Source organism: Alnus glutinosa, chromosome 1 (genome assembly GCF_958979055.1).
Source record: "Alnus glutinosa chromosome 1, dhAlnGlut1.1, whole genome shotgun sequence".
Classification (NCBI taxonomy): domain Eukaryota; kingdom Viridiplantae; phylum Streptophyta; class Magnoliopsida; order Fagales; family Betulaceae; genus Alnus; species Alnus glutinosa.
Window position 1 is genome coordinate 612338 of NC_084886.1, and position 15292 is coordinate 627629.

The window sequence follows — 15292 nt, forward strand, 5'->3', positions numbered from 1 at the left end:
GGAAATTTTTGTAATCTGGACATTTGACCGTTTGGTCTCCTTTATATACATTGGAAGGAACTTTGAATCAAAAAAAAAAGAAAAAAAGAAAGAAAGAAAGAACAAGAGCGAAAGAAAACGCTCTACAGAACCACATAATAAATTTCTAAAATTACAATAGTTCGGACACAATCGGAATGCAATCTAACCAAATGCGATCTGAATCATGTTGAACACCTAGTTTAGCTAACACATGTGCTGCCCCATTTCCCCCTGCCTCGTATGAATAACTTTCCAAAAATGAAAGCACCAGAGGACCTCTTTTCTGTCAGCAACAAGTTGCCCATGTAGTTTCCACGTTAAACCAGGTTTATTGATTGCCTGTACCACGATCAACGAGTCCCCTTCCAAGATAATTCTTTGCAGACCCCGATTACGACTAAATTCAGCGGCACGCAAGGCTGCAAAAGATTCCGCCACTACCGGATCCATCAAAGTGTCAACCGATCGAAAAACTTGCAGCTGCCAAAACATGCCCAGTTGATTCTCGCACAATAATACCTATACCTGTTTTTCTTTGTGCCGAATCCAAGGCAACATTTTAGTGTTAACCCAGACTGGTATGTTAGTTAAATACCAGTTGGCAAGTCAGTTAAGATAGTTGGTTAATTGTTAGTTGATTTAGTTGATAATGTTAACAGATTACAGTTTAGTAGTTCATTCTTTTTGTATAAAGATAGAGTCTTGTACAAATTGTTATTCATTCAATACAAGAGAGTTTCTCCTCTGCTTTCTTCTCTGTTTTCTCTGTTCTTCTTCCATATTTGATATGGTATCAGAGCACAATCAACTTCCAGACATGGAAATCCCTAGTTCATCTCTCAATTCTGTTGAATTCTCTGATTCTTTATTTCTACATCATGGAGATAGTCCGAATTCCATCCTCGTTTCTCAACCTCTAATGGGTGAGAATTTCAATTCTTGGAGTCGATCGATATTGATGGCTCTAAGTGCCAAGAACAAACTTTGTTTGATCGATGGTTCACTACCGAAACCTTCGGATTCTTCAACAATTTTCAAGGCTTGGACAAGATGCAACGATATGGTCTTGAGTTGGATCATCAACTCAGTTTCTAAGGAGATTGCAGCAAGTATAATCTACATTTATAACGCTGAAGCTATGTGGAAAGACCTAAAGGAGCGATTTTCTCAAGGCAATGGTCCTCGAATTTTTCAGTTTCAGAAATCAATCGCTGCTATTACTCAAGGATCCAACTCGGTAAGCTCCTACTATACCCAGCTTAAAAGTGTTTGGGATGAGCTTTCAAATTACCGTCCAATTCCTCAGTGTTCTTGCGGACGCTGTATTTGTGGTTGTACCAAAACAATCATGAATTTTCATCATCAAGAATACACTTACCATTTTCTTATGGGTTTAAATGATTCTTTTTCTAATATTCGTGGCCAAATTCTGCTGCTTGAGCCACTTCCCCCAATCAATAAGGTCTTCTCTTGGTCTTGCAAGAAGAGAGACAAAAGGAGTTATCTGCAGGGTTTTTCAATCATCTTAGTTTGGAGAGAGTTCTGCTTTGATGACAAGCAAGGCTCCTTCTCCTTCTCCTTCTGCCAATATTAAGAATGCTAAACAGGCTTTCCGCAAGCCAAAACCAATTTGTAGTCACTGTGGTGTGACCGGGCATACCATTGAGAAATGCTATCGGATTCATGGTTTTCCTCCCGGGTTCAAATTCACTAAAGACAAGTCTGTTGGGACTTCATTTGCAAATCAAGTTCAGACTGTAGATACTTCAAGTTCACCAATGCCATTTTCTCAAGCTCAAGTTCAGCAAATGATGGCATTCATGCATAATATGCAAGCTTCTTCTTCCTCATCTGCCCTTCAAGCAGGTAGTCTTTCAAATACTACCTCTGATCGTTTGATCCCTTCACCTGAAGGTAATTCTTTTTCTTTTGCTCACTGTACCTCATTATACTTAGACCCTAAGCATTCAGTTTTTTCTTCATGCCATACTTCTATTGCTTTTACACCTCATACATGGATAATCGACACTGGAGCCACTGATCATATGATCAATTCCATTTCTTTATTCACTTCCATCACAGCTACTATTTCCACCAAAGTTAAACTGCCCAACGGCCATTTTGCTCTTGCTACTCATATTGGTACTGTCAAAATCTCAGCACATTTAACACTCACTAATGTTTTGTGTGTTCTTTCCTTTTCATTCAATCTTCTCTCAGTTAGCAAGTTAGTCCGTTCCTTTAACTGTTGTTTTCTTTTCTTTGCTAACTACTGCTTCATACAGAATCTAACAACATGAATGACGATTGGAGTGGGTAGAGAAGCAAATGGACTGTTCTACTTGCTGGACAACCCTGATATGTTTTCAAAAGCTGATTCTTCTTGTAAATTTCCTGTTCCCTTTCAATTTTCTGCTACTGTTAAATCTGTATCCACAGACATTTGGAACTATAGGTTGGGACATTTGTCTCCTTCTAGACTTCAATTTTTACATTCTAATAATCAACACATTTCGTGTGATTTGACATCAACTCCTTGTACTATTTGCCCTTTGGCTAAACAGAAACGTTTACCTTTTCCTCATAGTGTTATTGTCTCTACTTCTATTTTTGATCTTATACATTGTGATATATGGGGTCCCTTCTTGGTTGGTTCAAGGAATGGTCATCATTATTTTTTAACTATAGTTGATGACTATAGTCGATTTACATGGATTCGTTTGTTACAATCCAAAGACCAGACCCAAAATCACCTTCAATCTTTCATTAATTTTGTTGAAACTCAGTTCACTTCAAGAATCAAAGTCCTACATTCGGACAATGGTTCAGAATTCAACATGTGTGATTTCTATTCTGCTAAGGGTATTCTACATCAACTTAGTTGTGTAGAATCTCCTCAGCAAAATTCTGTGGTCGAAAGAAAACATCAACATCTTCTTAATGTAGCTCGTTCACTTCGATTTCAAGCTAGTCTTCCTCTTAAATTTTGGGGAGATTGTCTTTTGACAGCTGCTTATCTTATTAATCGTATTCCTACCCCAAATTTGTCCAACATCTCTCCTTTTGAATTACTTCATGGTCTGTCCCCTACATATGATCATCTTCGAGTTTTTGGATGCCTTTGTTATGCATCTACTCTTTCTAGACACCAAACCAAATTTAATCCTAGAGCTAAACCTTGTGTTTTTCTTGGATACCCTTTTCAGCAAAAAGGTTACAAATTATTTGATATTCATAATCATTCTGTTTTTGTTTCACGAGATGTGATTTTTCATGAATCAATCTTTCCTTTTGCTGTTGGTCTTCTTAAAACTTCTTCTGATGGTGTTTTTCTTTTTCCACAATCTGTGTCTTCTGATCATTCTTCTTTTGTTTTACCAAATGTTGTTCCAGATACTTCTTTTCTTAATTTTCCAGATATTTCCTCACAGCCTGCATCTTCATCACAGCCTACAACTCAATCCCAGTCCACAACTCAATCCCAGCCTGTCCAATCTACATCTCAATCCTAGTCAGCACCTCAATCATTGTCTGAAACTCAAATTCAACATGTTCCTAGAAGATCATCTCGCATAAAACAAAAACCAGGTTATCTACAGCAGTACCATTGTCAACTTGCTTCTCAATCTTCTCCATTTTCTGATTTTGTGCAGTTAAATTTAGGTAACTTGTACTCCCTTTCTTCATCTTTTTGTTATGATCATTTGTCTTCTTCTTATAAACCTACTGTTTGCAAGTTTCCTCAACCTATGAACCTCAATTTTTTCACCAAGCCAATAAATTCCAGCATTGTTGTGATGCCATGAATGCTGAAATTGCTGCACTTGAGGATAATCAGACTTGGATTATAACTCCTTTGCCTCCTAATAAAGTTCCAATTGGATGCAAATGGGTTTATAAAGTGAAACTTAAAGCAGATGGGTCTATTGAACGTTATAAAGCCCAGCTCGTTGCCAAAGGTTATACACAATGTGAGGGCTTAGATTATTATGAGACTTTTAGCCCGGTTGCCAAACTCACCACCGTGAGAGTCCTTCTTGCTCTTGCTGCTTCACACGGTTGGATCTTACATCAGCTTGATGTTAATAACGCATTTCTTCATGGTGAACTTAATGAGGAGGTTTACATGAAGTTGCCACCGGGTTATGCTATCAAGGGGGAGAACAAAGTGTGTAAGCTTACTAAATCATTGTATGGTCTTAAACAAGCTTCACGGCAATGGTTTGCCAAATTCTCTACAACTCTACTTAATCATGGTTTTGTTCAGTCAAAATCTGATTACTCGTTGTTTACTTGTTCTCAAGGCAGTACATTTATTGCACTTCTTGTGTATGTGGACGACATTGTAATTGCTAATAATAATGGTGATTCAATTACTCAGCTTATTCAGTTTTTGAATAAACAGTTTAAACTCAAAGATCTTGGTGCTTTGAAATTCTTTCTTGGTTTGGAAATTGCTCGATCATCAAAGGGAATTTCCCTTTGTCAACGAAAGTACACCCTAGAAATTTTGGAGGACAGTGGTTTACTTGCAGCAAAGCCTTCCAAGTTTCCCATGGAAACCAATTTGAAATTGTTTCGGCATAGTGGTGATCTTCTTGCAGATCCTGCTAGCTATCGCAAGCTTGTTGGAAGACTTCTTTACCTTACTATCACTCGCTCGGACATTTCAAATTCAGTCCAGATTCTAAGTCAATTCATGGATACCCCTCGGCAGCCCCACATGGATGCAGCTACTCGAATTCTTCGATATTTGAAATCCTCTCCTGGCCAAGGTTTATTTTATCCATCTACTTCAGTTTCACACTTAAAAGCTTTTTGTGATTCTGATTGGGCTAGATGCCTTGATACTAGAAGATCTATTACTGGATTTTGTGTATTTTTGGGAGATTCTTTGGTTTCATGGAAGCCAAAGAAACAACATACGGTATCTCGATCTTCTGCAGAAGCCGAATACTGTTCTATGGCTGCCATCACTTGTGAGATCACTTGGTTGTTGCACTTGCTTACTGATTTCCAGATTGCTCATTCCCAACCGGCTTTATTGTTTTGTGATAGCCAAGCAGCACTCCATATTGCTGCAAATCTAGTTTTCCACGAGAGAACCAAGCATATAGAACTTGATTGCCACTTGGTCCGAGATAAGATTCAAGAAAATGTCATTCGGATACTTCATGTGAAATCTCTACATCAACTTGCTGATTTGTTTACTAAACCTCTCGGTTCTCATCTATTTCATCATTTATTGTCCAAGGTGAACATTATTAACATTTTTAATGATGTTTCATCTTGAGGGGGAGTTTTAGTGTTAACCTAGACTGGTATGTTAGTTAAATACCAGTTGGCAAGTCAGTTAAGATAGTTGGTTAATTGTTAGTTGATTTAGTTGATAATGTTAACAGGTTACAGTTTAGTAGTTCATTCTTTTTGTATAAAGATAGAGTCTTGTACAGATTGTTATTCATTCAATACAAGAGAGTTTCTCCTCTGCTTTCTTCTCTGTTTTCTCTGTTCTTCTTCCATATTTGATACAACATCCCAGTTTATTTTCAGAAAACCTGAGGAAGGTGCATGGGTGCCACCGAACAACTGCCCTTTGTCCCAAATTTTCTCCGCACACCCCCACACCCCCATTCCTCTCCATTGATGATTTATATTCTGCCAGAAAGAAATAAGCTGCTATAATTAAATCATTAGGATGCTGAAACTCACCCCCATGTACAACAGTACTGTTGAGGCGGAACCATATTCTACGATCCACCTCTACAAGCAATTCCACTTCCTCCGATCCGTTTGGCACCTCTCAACCATGTGTTCTCTACTACCTCTGCAAACGTTGTGCCCCCTACCTAGCTTTTCTGAATTTGTTTTCCACAAGTCCCTCCAAACATCCACAACCGATGGACAGTCCCATAGAACATGTTGAGGCAACTCCTTCTCTGAATTGCAGAAAATACATAAGGGATCAAGAACCATACCTATCTATTGTAAATTATCCTTTGTGGGAAGAATGTTGTGACAAGCCCGCCACAAGAACATCTTTACCGGATTAGGAACCTTCAATCCCCAAATTAGTCTCCACAAATTATGCAAATCCGAGTTATGAGAACTCTCTCCCTTCGATACCTCCTGGCCATATTTACTAAGAGGAATAACAATAATTATTTCAACTTCCTCCTTGTTGAAAATTGAATGGATGAGAGACACATGCAACCATTAAGAACCAGGATCTATAAGAGCACTAACCATTGCATCTCCATAAAGTAACTTCCATGGAGATTGGACTCAGTAAGTCGTTGGTGAGGGCAACCATATATTTGTCCCCCCAAGTATGAACAGAATTACTATTTTCAATCCTCCAAATCAAACCCTCCTTAATGAGATCTTTAGAGGATAAAATACTGCGCCAAGCGAAGGAAGGCCGTCGACCCAGGTTTGCCTCTAAAAATGTATCCCGCCAAAAATATTTTGCCTTTAGAATCCGCCTTGCCAAACTGTCAGGATTATACAGAAGTCGCCAACCCTGCTTAGCTAGCAAAGCAATATTAAAACACTGCAAATCTTTGAAACCCAACCCTCATTAGATTTGGAGAACCCCAACTTTTTCCAACTCATTCAATAGATCTTAGATTGATTCTCGTTTTTTTTTTAATTGTTATTTATTTATTTTTTTTCCGAATTTATAAGGATATATTTGTCTTATTGAAACTTTTTTAAGGTTATCTTAGTCTTTTTGTTGGCTTTAAGTAAACATTATCATTTTTTAGTAGTTTAGGAGAAGATATTGACACAATTGGTAGTTTGAAGAGCACATTGACAATAAAATTGTAGTTTAAAGAGTGTACGTATAATTTTTTTTTTTTTTAAAAAAAAAAAGGTAATTGAGTGCTAATTTTGCGATGCGGAAAGGGAATGGAAGAATCTACAGACCTTAAATCACAATTTTATATATTGTATAATTGATTGTTTTAATATTCTCTTATCAAAACAAGGATCATCTCCATTTAAAGTAAGATAAAAATTATACTTCATATTAGATTTTGTAGCATTTAACGGTTTATATATTTTTTACGTTGTTATGTTATTTAAAAATTTTAAATTGTAATACCATGATCCATATGCACAGATAAATACTATAAAATTTAATTTAAACCATAAAATAATTTCTCTAAATTGAGAGATCTCCTCTCTGATCAATATGGTCATCTGAAAACCGAAGGAAGGAGGATCAGTTTAATAACTTCCATACTTGGTCATTTGTGGGTCGACAAACATCGTGGAAACAACAAAATGTGAAAGCACTAAATTCAAGCCTAGCAACTAGGTTTATTCAGAATAAATTTGATCAGGAAAACTAACTCAAGTTTCCCGTAAATCCTCAAAAGTAAAAAGCCAATCAAATCCTCTTACCTACTACACATTAGCGTGCCAAAGTAAGTTTAATTAGAAGAAAAAAAAAAGAAAAAAAGAAGGTGTTTTGCTTTAAGAGAGATGCTCCTCCTTCCATCTAAACTCTCTTTCTCTGAAAACTCATTCCGCTCAAACACAATGGGAACTTCCTCCTCCTCTTCTCCCTTTTCTCCTCTCTCATCCTCATTTTCTCACTCTGCTAGCGCATCCTTAGAGGCACTTATCTTGTTGGAGTTTTCTCCAGCCCCATTTGTATTTTCTTTGGAGGCACTTTATTAGCTTTTATACATATCAACGTTGTTTTCATGGGTCTCCGCCTTCCTTCACCGTGTCTTTTACCGTGTTTGGTTTGGATCTTGGATCTACGGTTTCAAATCTAGATCTAGGAGTGTACAAACGGAGTGATTATAACCGCTTTAAAACCGCTAAGCGGAGCCACTAAGGAGCATGGGGGCTAGGGGGCCCGGCCCCCCCCAAACCCTAAGGTTCTCCAAAAAAAAAAAAAAAAATCTAAAAAAAAAAATTAAATTTTACCCCTACTTTTTTTATTTTTTATTTTCTAATTTTGGCCCCCCAAGTTGGGGAGGCTAGCTCCGCCCTTGCGCTAAACGCTAACCGCTTTTAAAAGCAATTATAGGACTTGAGAAAAACGGTTAATAACCGCTAACTACTTATATATAAATATTAAAGAGACTTATAGTATTACTCCAACATCAATGAAAGTGATTTCATATGGAGTTCGTTGGGTATCAACCCTGGACATCTTCAACTATTTCAAATCACCCTTATTATCCAAACAAAAAATAAAAAAGAAGAAAATGATATGAGATTATGAGCCATCTCTTTCGTGTTTTTGGGCTTGGTCTTGGTTTCGGACTTGTGGGCTTCACTCAAGTTATTCCGTGTAATTGAATCAACTCACGTGCTCTCTCTTTTCATTACAAGTCCCACACCGAAAGAAGTAATAGAAACCCCACAATACAACCTGTATAAAAAGGAAGCTAGTTGCTCTTGCAGATCACGCAGCCGCGCGGTGAGCACAAAGCGAACTATTCTTTCGCCTTTTACTAAAGAATACCGTGTGCGCGCCGCGAATAGCGGCATACGCCTATTTTTGTTGGGTTTCTTCCTTTGAGAAGAGCCCCCACAAATCAGTCTAAATTTATCTTTGTTGATTGTGGGAGCTGTTTGTTTATTAAGCACAAAAGATCTTAATATTGGAAGGATTAGCCTATAATGATATTGGAAAGTGGTTGTATAACTGTTGGTTATTTATTTAAAAGTTGATAGTTGGTGATTGTAATTGGTAAAATGTAATTTAAGTGGTTAGTGGTTTTAGAAAATGTTGGCTATAATTGTTTGTACACTTTTATCTAAAACGTCCATTTTCATTGGAATTCTCGTCGTTTACTGCATCTGTTGTCACCGGTCGTGACCCCTCAGAAAGCCGATGTACCAGAGCATGACTTGCACGCTCCAGCATGTGTTTCTCATTCGACGACGCCTAGTGGCCACGGTCTTCCTCCCCGCCTTCCCTTGCCTTTGCTATTGGTGGTTTGTGGTAGCCCATGGCTTCCTCTTGTGGAGAGAGGTCTTCCATCGCTGGCACGTGATCTACACGCGTCAGCGTCGACGACTCCTAGCCCTTGTTCCGCCCCTTGTCGTTGTTGCATTGTTTTACCTTTTCTGTATTTCTAGGTGTTTTGCTTTTTGTTAATTCTCTTTATTTCTCTTCTCCATGTTTTTCTTTGTAATTGTATTTGGATTATCTGGACTCTTTATGCACTATTAACCACATTTACCGGTAGCTCAGATTCTTGGCATCCGTACCGAAAATCAACAGGCACGCGTCATCACTCATTGCCTCCGTGTATTTGTTTTCTTAGGTATTTCTTGTTGGGTTGCCTAGTTCTAGTTTGTTGTAATTATTATTATTATTATTTTTTTCTGTTATCTGTAGTTCTTTTTCATGTATCTAGAAAAAAAGAACAAAAAAAAGAAGAGAAGGTGTCCCTTCTAGATTTATTAACCCCTTTTAACTTTCCCACTCCCTTGTTGGACAATAATTATATTGGGTATTGATAGACTAGGTATACACCTGACCAATCCGAATTGTGAAAATAGACTTAAAAGCTTAAAATTAGAGTAAAGATGATAAAGTTTGGGTTGCGTGCCTTAACTAAACCGTGAAAGCCAACGCAGGAGAACATAATAAAGAACATACGACAGGACTCGATCAAAGGAAAAAAATTCAGATAGCCTACCAGTTATGTTAGCCTAACGATTATTTTAAGGATGTTGAAATTGCGGCACTGCGAATAACTATTCTACTTCTACAATTTCAATCCGACTTTACACATTGATTTCAGGCACAATATCTAGCTAAGGCCATGACCCATCAGTAAATACAAAGTCCGATTTGAAATTTGGCTATGATCTAACCTACTTGTGAATGCTATACATAAAGAAAGGTCATATCACCGCTCTATGTACATCCATTCTCATACACTTGTGAGAAAACTAACTCTCCATTTTAGTACCATATCATTTCTTTTGCTAACTTTTAAGTATCACAAACTCCAACAAATTTCTTTATTATCTCAACTCATTTTGCAAGCGCCCATTGATTGAGCTTATCATCCACTATCAAATTGCGCCTATTGCTCCTTTCATCCCTTACCAAATCTTAAGACATGTTTTAAAATTTTGTCATAAAATAACGCAAAGATACGATATATTTACAATCCTTATATAATATTTGTACAATTTCAATAATTTTTTTAAAAAAGAATAAAAAATTTACTGTTGGATATGTAGGATTCGGGGTGCATTTGAGATTGCAATTTCATAGATAAAAAATGCGATTTTAAATCAAATTCCAGAAAATGAACAGTTTGGAAATTGTGTTTTTAAAAAATTGCGATTTGAAAACGCAAAAAATTATTTTTTGAAATCGCAGGCAATTAGGTACTTTTTTGAAAACGTAGTATTTTAAAGGTTAACCCACAATTTTAAAGGTCAAACTACGATTTTAAAAATTATTTTTTCAAATCTCACATTTTGAAATTGCAAATTCAAATGGACCATCACATGTAGGAAAATATATCCAATAATTAATTTCGAAAAAAGTTATACAAAAATTATAAACATATCATATCCTAATAACGTACGGCCAAATTCGAAATGTTCGCCTTCAAAAGTACAATATTATTAAAGATTTATAAAATATTCGACCTAGAACGTGCATGTTATTTTCAGTCTCAACTTCTAGGAAGTGTGGGAACACAATGATCACATTGACATATTGAATTCCTCTCTCCCTACCTCCTGTGTGGACATCATAAAAAATAACTAAATCAAAAAAAAAAAAAAAAACACATTGACATATTGAGGCGACATACGCGCCGTTTGGAAAAGATCGCCTCAACCGAGCACTTCTGTTACGAAATCTCTGAAGAAATGCTACGAAAAGCAATTATTGGGTTATAATCGCAACAGTTGTCGCCTCAACACCAGGCTGGGACTAGGGAGCAAAAACCATTGGGTGCTTGAAGAACTTGGGAAATATCGGAAACAAAGTATTGAGATTTCGTATTTGTTCTGTTCCTCCTCTTGATCTTGTGAAAAATTGGCTTTTGTTAACTTGTGACCTTAGAGCATTTGAAAGCTTCAAAATGTCTTCAATCAATGCCCAAAACCTTTTGCTACCTCCCCGTCATTCTCCAGTAGTAGGCGTAGCTCATGACAAAGTTCGGGCGGCAATAAGATCTACAAGTTTTGATGAAATCCCTTCATGGGTCTCTCTCAAATGCAACTCATCTACGATTAAAAGCCACCGAATCCAACAAGGCCAAGTTGAAAATTTACACTTGATTTCTTTATCAAAACAAGGGAAGCTCAAAGAAGTTGAGGAATTTCTTAAACGCATGGATGAGGCCGGCGTTTCCGTTAGTCCCCACTCGTATAAAAGCCTCTTGGAAACATGTGGCAGGCTGCGAGCTATATCGGATGGCAGATTGATTCACGACCGGTTGCGAATAACGGTGAAGGACCCAACTGGATTTCTTGAGGATTACGTTCTTCGGATGTATTGTGACTGTGGGAGTTTCGTGGACGCACAGAAATTGTTTGATGGAATGCTAGAGAGGAGTTTGGTCTCGTGGACTATAATTATCTCTGCTTACGCGAAGGAGGGGCTTTTGGACAAAGCTGTTCGGTTGTTCTCGCATATGCAGAGGTCAGTATCAGGAATTACACCGATCCCGTCTATCTATATTAGCCTCTTACGGTCCTTGAAAGATTCTTCTCTTTTAGAGCTTGGGAAACAGATACATTCTCATGCGATAAGAAATGGGTTCGGTTCTAATGTTCCGGTTATCACGGCAATTGTCAACATGTATGTTAAGTGTGGTTGGTTAGAGGGTGCCGAGCTTGTTTTTGATCGGATGCTTGAAAAAAATGCTGTGGCTTGGACTGGGTTGATGGTAGGGTACACCCAAGCTGAGAAACTGGAGGATGCCCTGGTATTGTTTGCTAAGATGGTCAAGGAAGGCATTCCCATGGATGAGTTCGTGTTCTCCATAATTCTCAAGGTGTGTGGTGTTCTGGAGTACTTGAACATGGGAAGGCAAATTCATGGTTATAGTGTTAAACTTGGAATGGATTCTAATGTTTCAGTAGGAACTCCTCTTGTGGACCTTTACGTCAAATGTGGGAGTTTTGGATCTGCTTGCCAAGCGTTTGAGAGGATAACTGAACCGAATGATGTTTCATGGAGTTGTATAATCACTGGTTATTGCCAAATTGGTGAATTTGAGGAGTCTCTCAAGATTTTTAAATCTCTAAAGAGTAAAGGCGTGGTTTTAAATTCATTTGTATATACTAGCATTTTCCAAGCCTGCGCTGCACTTGCAGATTTAAATTTGGGTGCTCAAGCTCATGCTGATGCAATAAAAAGAGGGTTAGTTTCCTACCTATATGGAGAGAGTGCTATGATTACTATGTATTCAAGATGTGGGAGATTAGACTATGCGTACCGAGCCTTTGAATCACTAGACAAACCTGATACTGTTGCCTGGACTGCTATAATTTGTGGTTACGCTTATCATGGCAATGCCACTGAAGCTTTAAGGCTTTTCAATAGAATGCGGGACTGTGGTGTAAGACCAAATGCAGTTACATTTATAGGAATTTTAACCGCTTGCAGTCATTCCGGCTTGGTCACAGAGGGCAAGAACTACTTGGATTCGATGAAGGGTGAGTACGGTGTGGACCCAACTGTTGACCATTATGAGTGTATGGTCGATATATACTCTCGTGCCGGGCTACTAGAGGAGGCTCTTGAATTGATAAGGAGCATGGCTTTTGAAGCTGATGCAATGAGTTGGAAAATTTTATTGGGTGGGTGTAGGACCCATCAGAATCTTGAGCTTGGAAAGATTGCAGCAGAAAACCTGCTTCAGCTGGAACCAGACGATCCAGCCACTTATATTGTCATGTTTAACTTATATGCTTCATTTGGGAAATGGGAAGAAGCAGCTCATTTTAGAAGGATGATGGCCGAAAGGAACTTGAGAAAGGAAGTCAGTTGCAGTTGGATTACTGTCAAGGGTGAAGTGCATCGGTTTATTGTAGGTGATAGACACCATCCACAAGCAGAACAGATTTACTCAAAATTAAGGGAGTTCACTTCATCCACTGAGAATGATGAAAATGCCCTTCTAACTGAAGAGGATGTCTCCTCTGTATTGCCTGAACGGAAAGCACAGCTTCTTGACCATAGTGAGAGACTTGCTATAGCATTTGGGCTCATATCCACATCAAGTAACGTTCCAATTCGGGTTTTTAAGAACCTCCGGGCGTGCAAAGACTGTCATGATTTTGCAAAGCAAGTGTCCTTGGCAACGGGACGCCAAATTATTGTGAGAGATTCCAACAGATTCCATCACTTCAAGTTAGGGGAGTGTTCTTGCAATGATTACTGGTGACGTGTAAACTCAATTACTCATATTTTTACATGAAAATACCAAGTCATTTAACTATTTTTGCTATTAAATCCTCACACATTTTTGGGGTTGTATTTATTTCTACAAATTTTTTGACGCCATCGGACAAGAACCAAGTCATCAACCTCATGCATGGATCATCAAACAATTGGTATAGATTCAGCAAAACCAGCAGCGCAAGAGCACAAGGTTTTTCCCTTGATGCGAGTGGTGGGATCTGTGTGCTAGCCGCCGCCGTATTCACGTGCACGCTTGGTCACCATTCAGTGTGTTTCTTGCTCCATTAAGAGGAATCGACACTCGCCTTCGAGTGCGTGACGGAATCAATCGGGTTCACGATATTGTGGGCTAATGCACTTGCGAGTGATTACAGAGATAAACTTAAATATATTTTAGTAGCATTAAAGTACAAGTGGGCAGTGGAAAAGGTAGGGATGCTGAGCTCGTGTCTGTGTGCATGAAGATGTCCAGATTTTGTGTATGATTGCACACCAAGAGAACAATTTCATTGGCAGAGTGACTATCACTCCAATTTACATGTTTGGTAAGTCGCAAATTCAGTTTAATATAAAAATAAAATAAAATAAATAATACAAGTTGTTCATTAAACAAAGGTTTGCTTTTGGTTCATAACCAAACAAAAGAGAGCACCTTTTGCATTTTGAATCGAGGCTTGAAAATTCAGGCTGCTAGATTCTAGAATACATGCTACGACGGAAACAGTGGGCAAGGAAAGAAAAGGTTCTCTGGACATGTGTCGGCATCAAACCAGCCATGGCATATCCATCCCACGTAAGAATATCTCGTGTGTATCCAATAATCGCTATTTAAAAAACAAAACAAAACTTGCAATCCAAATTCGCCCTCTAAAAGGCTAAAACCGAGAAAAAGTGGTGATAGAGATTCTCCAAAATGGATAAGCATTAAGGTGTAATGTGCTCATGCGCAAAGCCATTTGGGTTTTATCTTGTTCGAGCAGATGTTTGGACAATTTGAATACCTAAGCTTCACTTTGTTTAGGTTACTCGAACACCTGTTCGAATAGAGTAAAACATAAATATCATCTCACATAAGAGTAGTGATTCGATTCGTGTTCACGTATTGAGGCATGTGTATAATATATATAGGTCAACCTTAACTAAACTTATTTAATTAAACGGGTCATACCCCTAAATCCTAACTCACTAATTTTGTATTGGATTCGAGTTTGTAGGTTGTATAAAAAATTGTCAACCCTAAATGTTATGTGTCGGGTCATGGTTATGTCGAGGCATCGATATGAGACTATATCGATAAATTATAACCCATCTCATTTAATTAAATGGGTCAAATCGTTCAACCTTAACTTGTTAATTTTGTATCGAGTCTGTGAGTTGTGTAAAAAATTGACAGTCTTAAATGTCGTGTGTTGAGTCTTGGTCATGTCGAGATATGAGTAAGACTATATTGGTTAATTTTAACTTAATCTATTTAATTAAACGGGTCAAACATTTCTCACTAATTTTCGTATTGTGTTCGGATCGTGTTAAGACATTAGTATAAGATTATATTAACTAACTATAATTAATAATTTAATTAAATAAATTAGATCACTCAACACTATCTCTTTAATTTCATTCGGGGTGTGTATAAAATTATCTAACATTTTTTATGTAGACTGTCCAGCACATTACACCCCATCTGAATCGGTTCAAAACCAGAAATTCATATAAAAAATTTACAAAGTATCTCAAAAAGTAGATATTTAGAATATATTTAATGAAGTTGGGATCCACTAAAGTCTAAAGCTGCTTTGGGCCCAATATTTATTTTCCACAAAGAAAAAGCAGATCCCCAGTCCAGTGATTGCGTCATTT

General features: G+C 37.7%; 1 protein-coding gene and 1 non-coding gene across 2 annotated transcripts; both read left to right on the forward strand.

Annotated features, from left to right (window-relative positions):
• Window positions 1-8455: 8455 nt before the first annotated feature.
• LOC133858971 (U5 spliceosomal RNA) lies at window positions 8456-8573 on the forward strand. Its single transcript, XR_009898641.1, has one exon. It is a non-coding gene; the product is annotated as a U5 spliceosomal RNA (small nuclear RNA).
• Window positions 8574-10777: 2204 nt separating this feature from the next.
• LOC133863880 (pentatricopeptide repeat-containing protein At5g13270, chloroplastic) lies at window positions 10778-13486 on the forward strand. Its single transcript, XM_062300009.1, has one exon. It carries the CDS (start codon window positions 11106-11108, stop codon window positions 13416-13418), a length of 2313 nt encoding a protein of 770 aa, XP_062155993.1. The 5' UTR covers window positions 10778-11105; the 3' UTR covers window positions 13419-13486.
• The last annotated feature ends 1806 nt before the right edge of the window (window positions 13487-15292 follow it).